This window comes from Athene cunicularia, unplaced genomic scaffold, assembly GCF_003259725.1.
Source record: "Athene cunicularia isolate RWA unplaced genomic scaffold, athCun1 SCF_64, whole genome shotgun sequence".
Classification (NCBI taxonomy): Eukaryota; Metazoa; Chordata; class Aves; order Strigiformes; family Strigidae; genus Athene; species Athene cunicularia.
In genome coordinates, this window is record NW_020799495.1 from 33,031 (window position 1) to 44,225 (window position 11,195).

At 55.4% G+C, this 11,195-nt stretch overlaps 1 protein-coding gene across 1 annotated transcript in view; it reads left to right on the plus strand.

The window, feature by feature from the left end:
* Nucleotides 1–11,167, plus strand: part of LOC113490906 (E3 ubiquitin-protein ligase RNF213-like) — a gene marked incomplete at its 3' end in the record, with an annotated part of 11,838 nt that extends 671 nt beyond the window's left edge. Inside the window, exons 2-20 of the mRNA XM_026867515.1 lie at nt 145–328; nt 690–898; nt 1,088–1,189; nt 1,452–1,667; nt 3,510–3,591; nt 3,896–3,930; nt 5,051–5,145; nt 5,327–5,477; nt 5,569–5,737; nt 6,556–6,647; nt 7,046–7,303; nt 7,514–7,649; nt 8,102–8,185; nt 8,393–8,561; nt 8,782–8,977; nt 9,770–9,847; nt 10,085–10,285; nt 10,663–10,752; nt 11,007–11,167. Coding sequence (XP_026723316.1) covers nt 145–328; nt 690–898; nt 1,088–1,189; nt 1,452–1,667; nt 3,510–3,591; nt 3,896–3,930; nt 5,051–5,145; nt 5,327–5,477; nt 5,569–5,737; nt 6,556–6,647; nt 7,046–7,303; nt 7,514–7,649; nt 8,102–8,185; nt 8,393–8,561; nt 8,782–8,977; nt 9,770–9,847; nt 10,085–10,285; nt 10,663–10,752; nt 11,007–11,167 — 2,708 coding nt within the window. The remainder of the gene's footprint in view (nt 1–144; nt 329–689; nt 899–1,087; nt 1,190–1,451; nt 1,668–3,509; nt 3,592–3,895; nt 3,931–5,050; nt 5,146–5,326; nt 5,478–5,568; nt 5,738–6,555; nt 6,648–7,045; nt 7,304–7,513; nt 7,650–8,101; nt 8,186–8,392; nt 8,562–8,781; nt 8,978–9,769; nt 9,848–10,084; nt 10,286–10,662; nt 10,753–11,006) is intronic.
* Between the last annotated feature and the right edge of the window lie 28 nt (nt 11,168–11,195).

Genomic DNA, 11,195 nt, shown 5'->3' on the forward strand with positions numbered 1-11,195 from the left:
CCCCCCCCCCCCCCCCCATGGATGAGGAGCCAAGGGAAGGGCGCACCTTAACGATGAGAAGGCACAAGGAAGGAGGAGGAGCTGCTCACTTAGAACCCTCCTCCAGACTCTTAAAAATTCTCTCTCTCTCTCTCTCTCTCTCAGGATTTTATGTATCCTTCTTCTGAAGAAGACGTCAGCCAGCTCGCAGAAAGCTGCCTCTCCACCGCAGACCTGTCTGCTTCCTGTGAGCCCCAGGCCTCAAAAATTGACACCCTCCAGTTCATCGCCCGGCTCCGGATCTCCATCAGCCATGTGGCCACCGTGCTTGGCACACAGATGCTTTCTGGTGAGTTCTCTCGCTTTATCATCACGTCAGAACTGCGCCTACCCCTAAAAAGTTCTAGACTAACCCCCCCCAAAAAAAGCCTTGGAGGTTTTTACTTGGAAAATAACTGGTTTTATGAAAATTGAAGTTGTTTTGGATGAACTTTCCAGCTCTGGAGTTCCCAGACTCACTGTGTTCTCCAAGTGTTCCCCTCCGTCTTCAGGGACCTTCTGTACGTTGGCTTGAAGCCACGTTTCAACCTGTGAGGGAGAAGATCCTGCTGCAACCTGGATCCTAAACAGCTGGAGGGGCTGCGTTGGGGAAGTCCGTGTGTGACGTGTCACCAATGGGGCCTGGGCATAATGAGAAACCTCCTTTCCAGCTGCAGATCCCAACGCACCCACTGCCGAGGAGAACGAGAAGGAGCGAGACCTGGTGAACGCCATGAAGAAGCTGGTGGCGACGGCTCCGACTCCGTGGCCTCAGGTGTTCCTCATCAGAAATCTCTGTGACACCTACGGGCTCACCTCAACGTGGAAGATGCTCCAGGTGGAGAAGTGGATCTTACCCCAAGGGCTAGAAATTTTGCAGGTGGGTTGTTTCTTGAGCCCTAGAACATTTCATGGGCAGGTTGTTCTGAGCTTGAACCCTAGAAAATTGACTCATGGGGGTTCCCTTCCAGTTGAGGAGAGCAACAGGCCCTTGTAGGGTGCAATCAACCTCCTCTTCTTACCCTTCCACTTGTTTCTTAGGGTAACACCCTTCATCTGTGTTTTCCAGGATAGAAACACCTGGTGGAGCACAACAGACATGTTTTTGATGCTGGACAAAGCACAGAACCAGCTAAAAAGCAAAGATTCCACAGTAAACCAGAGCTTGACTGTGAGTATCCCTCGTGTCTCTAACAGGAGGTTTCCATGGTTTTTGGTCTGAAAATGTTGGTCGGTCTGGAACTGTTGGTTGATCTGGAACCTCCTGGAAACAGGAAGTGTTGGTGGGGAGCTGTGGGGGCTCTCTGCTGCCAAGGGACACAAATAAGCCTTTGCACGGCTACTGAACCTCAGTAGTGAAGCCAGAAGAGCCCTGACAGGAAGGTGCCACGCCAGTTGCCTTCACTTGTCTCTTTTTTGTTCGACTTTTGTAGTCCGTCGTGAGGCAAATGGAGAACATCCTCCAGTTGCCGCCCATCCCGGATGAGCTGCTGAAAGACAAACTGAGGAAGATCATGGAGGCTTTGGGTGACGGTGAAGACCCAGGCCTGCTGGAGGTGGTCTTCCACACCGCGCTCACTCTGGCCTTGTTCCCAAGCCGCATCACTCACCTCTTCAAGAACATCTGCTTCAAGCCAGCCACGGTGAAGGTGAGTGGCCAGGCCACAGCGCTCAGCTCTCCCCACCCCACCAGCCCGGCCTGACGTGTCCTGGGCAGTCAGGCTTCGTTTTGGTCAGTGTGTGGCTTTGTAGATTGTTATTCCTCTTCCTTCTTGTTCCTTGGGCTGAGAATTAACTGGAACCGTCCATCCTGGGTCATCTGAAACATGGAGGAGGTGGATGGTCTGTGCGATGTGCTGGTCTCTCAACTGGCTCAAGGGGAGCTGGGGGCCTGGCAGAGCTTCGCTGGCAGAGATTAGGTGGTTTGAAACTGGCTGCACGTGGCTTGGGTGGGCACATGCTTCGCTGGGTAAAAAATGGGCTGATGACCGGGGCCAAAAAGTTGTGGTGAACGGAGTTAAATCCAGTTGGTGGCTGGTCATGAGTGTTGACCCAAGGGCTGGGTGTTGGGGCCACTCCTGTTTAACATCTTTATTGATGATCTAGACGAAGGGATCGGGGGCACCCTCAGGTTGCAGATGACACCCAGTTGGGTGAGTTGGGTGGGGGTGTTGATCTGCTCGAGGGTAGGGTGGCTCTGCAGAGAGACCTGGACAGGCTGGAGCCACGGGCTGAGCCCAACTGGGGGAGTTTCACTGAGGGCAAATGCTGGGGCTGCTCTTGGGCCACAACAACCCCCAGCAGGGCTACAGGCCTGGGGAGGAGTGGCTGGAGAGCTGCCAGTCAGAGAGGGACTGGGGGGATTGATAATGAGCCAGCAGTGTGCCCAGGTGGCCAAGAGGGCCAATGGCATCCTGGCTTGTGTCAGCACTGGCGTGGCCAGCAGGGACAGGGAAGGGATCTGAGCCCTGGGCTCGGCACTGGGGAGGCCGCCCCTCAATGGGTGGGTTCAGTCTTGGGTCCCTCACCCCAAAAAGGCCATTGAATGACTCGAGCGTGGCCAGAGAAGGGCAACAGAGCTGGGGCAGGGTCTGGAGCACAGGTCTGCTGGGGAGCGGCTGGGGGAACTGGGGGGGTTCAGTCTGGAGAAGAGGAGGCTGAGGGGAGACCTCCTGGCCCTCGGCAACTCCCTGCCAGGAGGGGGCAGAGAGGGGGGATGAGTCTCTGGAGCCAAGGCCCCAGCGCCAGGCCCCGAGGGAATGGCCTCAAGCTGCCCAGGGCAGGGTCAGGCTGGCTCTGAGGAAGGATTTCTGTGCAGAAGGGGCTGTTGGGCGTTGGAATGGGCTGCCCAGGGCAGGGGGGAGTCCCCGGGATCCCTGGAGGGGTTGAAGAGTCGGGGTGACCCAGCGCTGAGGGATCTGGGGGAGTTGGGAAGGGTCAGGGTGAGGTTCATGGTGGCACTGGAGGAGCTGCAAGGGCTTTTCCAACCGAGGTAACTCTGTGATTCTGTGGAGCCCGGCCCAAGTATCCTCCTTCTTGCCCAAGGTCTTCCACCACTCAGATGATAGTGGAGATGCTCATTCCTGAGCTGGGCTTCCCCTCAGGTCTGTCTGTGCCTGAGTTGTTCCTCTTATTTGAGGGCTGCAGGAAGTAACCAGGACATGGAGCTGCTCTTTTTGGAAGCAAAGACAACAGTCACCTTGATTCTCCCCCCTCTCTTCGAGGCCATGTTTTCGTCGTGGTTTATTTAGTTCCAAAATCAAAACTCATCAAATTGGGACTCTTAGGGATTCCCTCTCTGATGTGCCTTGCTCCCTCGCTTGCTCCTCGTTCCCTCACCAGAATTTCTTCCCTGAGGACCGTGGCCATGCAGGAGGACCCTTCCTCCCCACTGCTTACTCCAGAAGCAGAACTCTTCCTCAGATGGGCGGGAAGTGAGCGAGGAAGCTGTTGACCCCACGCCTCACTTGCTGTCCCGTTTCCTTCCCAAGGGCTCCTACCTTCCCACCATGCCTGGAGACCTACTTTTCAATGAGAAGAACTGGAAAATTGGGCAGAGGGATACAATTTATAGTAAGTATTGGGGGAATCTCACTGCTCTGGCGCTTGTAGAGGACCACGATCAGCCAGGGGATGGAAGGGAACGTTTAAAGACTTGTCAAGGCCGACTCTGTCTTGTTGAATCCTTTGTGATCTCTGCTTGGGTGGAGGAACTTTGGGTCCCTTTTTGACGAGCTCTTTGAGAGTTCTGTGGTGGGCCTTGATGGCAGGAGGGGGAGCCAGGCCTGTCACCCTCTCAGTGAGCTTCTGGCCACGTGCCCATCCTGGAGGTTGTTGTGGGAGGCAACTAACCAACCGTATCCCCTTTCACACATAGCTTGTCAGTGTGGCTCCTGCTGGGTTGTCACCGAGGTAAGTGACTCCTTCGGGCTGGTGGTCTCAGCTGCTCTGTCTTCTTGCCCATCTCACTGCAGCTCTGTCACCTCCATGGGAAAAAGCCCGGCTTGGGATGAGCTTCTTGGGTCTTCTTCTGGCTGCCCATCCTCTTTGCATCATCTCAAAACACATCTTGACCTCGTGGCTGGGCTGTTTCTACTGGGTGGCTGCTGTAGATGCTCCTCCTGCTGTCCCGCTCCCCTCCCGCCTACGTGGACTCCAGTGTCACCTCTGTGTCAAGTGATCCTTTAGCTGCAAAAACAGCTGCAAGGCTCAGAAGCCAGTTGGGTTCTTCTCCGGCCCAACTGGGCTCTTATCCAAGGCAATTGGGTTCATCTCTAAGCCAACTGCGTTCTCCAATCCAGTTGGGCTCTTCTCCGAGCCAGTTAGGTTCTTCCTTGAGCTATTTGAGTCCTTCTCCAAGCCACTTGGGTTCTCCAAGCCAGTTGGGCTCTTCTTTGAGCCATTTGGGTCCTTCTCCAAGCCAGATGGATTTTTCTCTGATCAAACTGGTCTCCTCCAAGCCAGTTGGGATCTTCTGCAAGCCAGCTGGGTCCTCTGAGCCAGTTGGGTCCTTCTTCAAGTCAGTTGGGTCCTTCTTCGAGTCAGTTGGGTCCTTCTTCAAGTCAGTTGGGTCCTTCTTCGAGTCAGTTAGGTCCTTTTTCGAGCCAGTTGGGTTCTCCAAGCCAGTTGGGCTGTTCTCCAAGCCTGTTGGGTTCTCCAAGCCAGTTGGGTCCTTCTCCAAGCCAGTTGGGCTCTTCTCCCAGTGAGGTGCTGGGCTAAGTGGAGCTGTGATTTGTGTCTCCCCATGGGAGCAGTGGAGCAAAGTGGGTACTTCCAGATCTTGGTTAATCCCCCCTAAATTGATGCCTAAATGTGTCCTACTGGCTGTAAGAAGAACCTAGTTGGTCTGGAGATGTTTCCTCATGGGCACGCATCTCCTCCTGCCTCTCGTTATCTGTTGTGATGACCCCACGTAGGAAGCCAGGGGGAGGATATGGCAACCCCCTGGCTGCCCTTGGTTTTTGCTAGATGCCTTCAGTCCCCGGTTGGGCTTCCAACCTTTTTCACTCCACCCTCGTGTGTCCAAATGCAGTGTGGGCTTCCCACGGAGGTGAGGAAATGCCAGTGTGGCGCTGCCGTTGGCGGAACTGACCACAAACCTGTGGGGGGCTTCATGAGTGAGAATACGTAAGTAAACCCTCCAGGCTCCGCAGGCCCGGAGAACTTCACCCGTCCACCTCACCCTCCCGCAGAGCCACGGGCACGGGGAGAACGCCGTGGTTAGTCAAAGCAAAGGTCTCTGCGTCCCGTGGTCCCAGCATGTGACCTTGCAGAAGACATGGTGGGTAATTGCTCTTTCTGAACGCAGCACTGAGAACAAAATGGAGAAGGGCTACATCCTGGGGAGCCCTCTCTCACGGAGGAACGAGCTGGAGAGGTGCCTGTCGCCTGCCTGTGTGGGTCTTGCGAGGACTCTGCTCCATTCGTCCCTTCTGCTGGGGCTCTACTCTGACAAAAAGGTGAGTGGCCACTGCGCCAGGGGGGAGCGTTTGGCTTAGGTGGGGAGGAGACCTAGAGAGCTCTAATGGAGGAACCTGCCCTGTCCCCCAGGCAGTTCTAGACCTGATGAAAGAACAAGTGGAGGATGTGGAACAGTTCTTCTGGGGCCACCTTCAGAAAGACGTGGCATGCCTGGCAGAAGTGCTCAGCAGGAACACGGAGGATACCGTGTTGACTGTCCATCTATTTCTACAGGACCTGAGCAACAACAACCCAACAGGTAGAGGGATGATGGGAAACTCTGGGAGGACACAATCAGGCTCACAGTGGTTGGGTTTTAACTGGGACCGGTGTCATTGATTCCTCCTTCCTGGGCGAGTCTCCATCCTGGCAAATCCAGTCATCTCGGTTGGAAAAGCCCTTGAAGCTCCTCTAGCACAACCATGAACCTCCCCCTGACCCTTCCCAACTCCCCAAGATCCCTCAGTGCTGGGTCAGCCCGACTCTTCAACCCCTCCAGGGATCCCGGGGACTCCCCCCTGCCCTGGGCAGCACATTCCAATGCCCAACAGCCCCTTCTGCACAGAAATCCTTCCTCAGAGCCAGCCTGACCCTGCCCTGGGCAGCTCGAGGCCGTTCCCTCGGGGCCTGGCGCTGGGGCCTTGGCTCCAGAGACTCATCCCCCCTCTCTGCCCCCTCCTGGCAGGGAGTTGCCGAGGGCCAGGAGGTCTCCCCTCAGCCTCCTCTTCTCCAGACTAAACCGCCCCAGTTCCCCCAGCCGCTCCCCAGCAGACCTGTGCTCCAGACCCTGCCCCAGCTCCGTTGCCCTTCTCTGGACACGCTCGAGTCATTCAATGGCCTTTTTGGGGTGAGGGGCCCAAACTGGTGGGAAGACAAGGAGGGCAACAAGCTCATTCAAAGCCCTCAGAGCAGCTTGAGGGCGTGAGCAGGTTGGGAGAGTTTGCTCCAAGTAGGCCTCTGTGTCACCCCTTCTGTTCTCCGTTCCTCTTATTTCTGCAACATCTTACTCCTTGATGTCAGGAAACCCAGCAAAGCTCTGGGCAGACCCTAGGGTCCACAGGTTTGTGTTTTCTACAGATGAAGGTGTAGCCTTGAGTATCCTGCCTAAGAAAAAGGACCGAGAAGAGTGGGAAACCTCTTTCAAAGCCTTGGCTCAGCCCTTCTTCCAGGTACGTCTGCACCCAGCTGCCGCTCGCAGGCCTTACACAGCCAAAACGCTGCTTCCCTGTCCAGACACACCTGCTGAGATCGGGGTGTTCCCATGTGGGAGAAAAAGAGACCCGTCCCCTCTTTTTTGAAGTGGGACCTCATCCTGCTGCGGTCTCCTGCTCTGCTGCTGTGGAGCATTGGCTTGTTGCATGCTTTTGATATGCCAATTCTCATTGTCCTTTGGGAACCAGTTGGGTTTCAACCTGGGTTGTCCTTGTCCCTTTGGTGGCAAGTTCCCACCATGCCCCATGCCTCTCCAGAGCTCATGTTGCTTTTATTTGCCCTAAGACCCCTTGAATCCCCTTGGGCTGCTTGAGTAATGAGGGGTGGCTGCTAATGACCCTTTGGGTTCTTGCAGAAATTGGAGCAGAGGCTTAATTCTGTCAAGGAACAGAGGATGAATGAAGGTCCCCACGGCTCCAACCTCCTCTTGAAAATAGCTTATGGGCAGACACCGCCTTTGGAAAACCTGCCAAGGGAGGGCTTGATCAACCAGCCTTTCATGTGGAAGTTTGAGCAGAAAACGACCATCCAGTCCTTGATGCATTTCCTACAGCAGGAGGATGGAGAAGGCTCTGGATGCTCATACCCCATCCTGCTGGAGCTCCTGTCCAAGGTTTGCTGTGGGAACATCTCCTCTCCTCCGAAACACGTGCAGGCGCTGAGTCGCCTCAGCCTGGTTGGTGGCCAGGGGGCACTGGGGTCATTTTTTCCCTCACCGTGTTTCTTTGGAGCATCCAAGCAAGACAAGGTCCTCCTCTGCATTCCCCCGTGGTGCCAGGTGGGATCCCCCTCCCTTGAATCAAGCTGAATTTTTCTCTTCCAGATTGAGAACATCCAACACATCCGATACCTGCCCAACATTTTCCGTCTGCAGAATGCCCTGATCCACTTCTTCCAAAACAGCCATAAAGGGGAAAATTACACAGTCAAGCAATTCCTGGATCAGCCGGAACTTTCAGGTGCCATCTGGAACTTCATCGTGCCTGGGCCGTGGGTGTTAGACATCTCCTCAGCACCTAGATGCTCCCCTGAGAAGCTGCTGCCTGTAGTTTGCATTGTGGAGCCAACTCAGCTGACATCAAGGCTGGGGGTGCCTCTGCGGGAGCAATTTTGGGGGATGATTTAGGAGAGGTTGAAGGCATCGAGGTGGATCCAGAGCAGATCCTTTCTCCTGGGGTGTTTGGTGCTTGGCGAGGGTCTCCTCGATGGGGGTGAGATGGGGCTTTCAGCTCTGAGGTCGTGGCGCCTGGTTGCTTGATGCCACGTGAGGTCTCAGGCAGGCTTAAAGCCCAGCTCAAGCCAACGCGCAGCATGGGGTGACACCTCCGATGATGGAGAGATCCTTTGGCCTGACGTGTCTCCTGGGAGGGGGCCTTGATGGGGCTGTTTTCTCCTCTCCCTTTTCCCACAGATGACCAGCGTTTGACTTTCAGCAGAGCTATCGAGACGATCTGGAAAGTTTGGAGAAATATTAAGATGAACCCATCCAGCTCGGGTAGGTGGTCACGTCCCTCTGAAGCTGAGTTGCTTTCTGCAACTCCCCTTTGTAGCAAAATTTCTGAGCTTTCTTGCTTTCCATCTGCTAAAACCAAATTAAAACTTCTGAAAATACAAAACCTCATAAAAAACCCTGTCCAAGACCTCAATGAAAGGGATAATTGATCCGTGCTGCGGTAAAAGACTGTTCCGCCCTTTTTTCCAGGCATCCCCTTCCTGCCAAACCTTTCACCAGACAACATCAACACCAACACTGCTGTCCTGCACCTCCTCCCCACCCAATCCTCCATCAGCCACCTGGTGACCGTGTTCCTCATCCAGCTGCAAAACACCTGCATCAACACGGCCGCGGGGGTCACCAGGGAGAAGCAATGGTGGGTCTCGAGCCGCTCACCCCTTGGCCTTCTCCATCTCCTCTACCCTCCGTTAAAAGTCCCTGCGAGAGGTTCTCAGGGCTTCCAGGGTAGCTGTGGTGGCCGAGAGATGCTGTTGTGAGACCATGGTGGCCTTTTGTTCACAAAGCGGGTCCTTGGTGGGGGAATAGGCCGAGGCGAGAGGCCCTGCACCCACACGGGGCAACCATTCCTCTCCCAGGTCCATCTCTGTGGAAGAGGTGAAGCCTTCCTCCGTGCTGGCCATAACCAAGAGCGATCTGGTGACCATGGCGCTTGCCAACTTGCAGTATGAGGTAGACGAAGATGGCCTCAAGACGACCTACTTCGACTTCCAGATGCTGCAGCGGCAGGTGGTTCATCGCTTCATCAGCGGGAAGCCCATCATCAAGGCTCAGGTGAGCTCAGCGCTGGCCAAGTTGGGTTGTCCCAGGGCAGCACTGGGATTGGAGCCTGTTTCCAGCCTCTTCTCCATGTCTTTCTGGAGTTGTCAGACTTGACTGAAGGCTTTGGCAGATCCGCGCATCTGTCTCTGTTCCTCGGGGGTTTTGAAGGTTTGTCATGGACAGAAACCACTTCTGTGGTCATGAAATAGTGGCCTGAAAGGTACCGTGGCGACCTACAGCCCCGTCTCTTGTTGAAGGGGAAGCCAACCTGGTTTCTTTGAGAACGAGAGAAGAGTTGGGAGCTGTTCTGAGAACTTCAAGAGGGATCTTCTAGGGTTATGCGTGGTCCAGAGTGAGACTCTGAAGCACGTCTCTGGCTGGAGGGCTCCATTCTGTGAAGATGAAGCCTGGAGCTGGTGGGAAAAGGGGACTTGAGGGCACCAGAAGTGGGTTGTCCTGCAGCAGCTGGGGGGGATGTGCTCTAAAGTGGAGATCAGTCTCCCCTGGCTGATCCCAGGGCTCTTTCAGTCCTCAGAAATATCTTCCAAGAGGTCTTTCTCCATTGCCTTGCTGGGGATGGAGCAGAGGCTGTGAGCTCCTCAGGTCCTCTGTCATGGAGGTGCCTTCCTCTAGCCAACAGGGACCTCCACAACCCCACCCTGGCCTCAGGAGGCCACCAACTGTCTCCTGCAGAACCCTCGGGGATATCCCCTGGACTCGCGTTTGCCCAGCTGAGCTTCTCCGCTGGCCCCTGTTACGTGACACTGGGCCTGTTTGTAAACATCTGTCCCAAACCCTTTCCAGACGGCTCCATCCATTGTCCTCAAAAATGTAAGGACCCTCCAGGCCACCAAGATGGAAGTCATGTACCAAGTGCCCCAGGTAGGAAATGAGTTGTTGGTTTTCTTTCTCCTCCATCCAACCCTGAGGTCTCCCCTCAAGTCCCGTGACATGACAGGGACACAGAGACCGGGCAGACGTGTGGGGAGACCCAAAACCAACTCAAGCGGGGGGTTGGACCCAGTTCTTATGCACCAGGGGGACATCACGTGGGAGGGCATCACGTGGTGGTGGTCCCTGCCCTTGCTAGGTCCCACCCTTGACATTCTTGCTCTTCAGGAGCTGCTCAGTGTCAACCAGCAGAAGCGCATCATGGAAGAGGCCCGCTCGGTCAACGCCCTCTCCAAGGCCTTGGACACCTTGAAGGTGGCTGCTGAGTTCCTGGCCGTGACAGGCGGTGACCCGGATCGCTCGTTGTTTGAGTATGTCCAGCAAGACTTGAGGATGGACGCTGGTGCCAAGCAGTTCCTGGACCTGCCGGTGGGCAAGAGGGGCTCAGGGTGGGTGGGAAGTGGGACCTTCATCCCTTCACCCCTCTGGGAGGGGCTTTTCATCTCCCAGGGCTTCTACTACCTCCACACGTTCCGAAGTCTAATGTCTGTGGAGGGTTGGGTGTTTCCTGCTCAGAGCAAAGAGGTCCTGGGGACACCTGGGGCCCTGGGGACAGCCGGGGTGGGGGACTCCAGTGATGTGGGAACCAAGGGGATGTAGATGGGCCCACCTGGATGCTTGAACTGGGCAACTGAGGTGCAACCATGGGGGGATGTTGGTGGCCCAACGCATTCTCTTCCAGCTGAGCATAGGTGGGACCTTTCTGAGGAGCTGAACGCCTGTGCCCTTCTGTCACCCTTCTCCAGGTGGTGCCCAACACCCAACTGAAGCACATCCTGTCACTGTGGCAGGTCCTGGCAGCTCGCAGGTCCATGCTGTTGGTCCAGATGAACCAGGTGAGGAAGATGAGTTTGGGGGAGGAGGTAGGGTTTGCCCCACTGGGAAGAGAAAGGAAATATGTGGCTGGAGCCAGGTGACATTTTTGACATCCACCTCTCATCCCTTCCATGGATCATGTCAAGGTCTCTGGCCCATCCTGAAGATAATCCACTCCCCTGGGTACTTTTAAGACTAGCTTATGTCTTGGAAGCTCTCTGGTGGCCCTGATAGGAGGGTCAAGGACACAAGAGGCTTGTGTTGGTCTTTACAGGATCCCTTCTGCCTGGTGCCCAAGGAGTTCCAGGGGAAGCTGGATGTAGGGCAAGCAAAGGACCTGGCCTCTGCATTGTCCAACACCAACCTCAACCTCTTCCTCATCGAGCTGCATGAGATGATCACAGTGGTGTTGTCCAAATTTCAGCCCGAATATGAGTAAGTCCAGGTTGTATCCTGGAAGAGC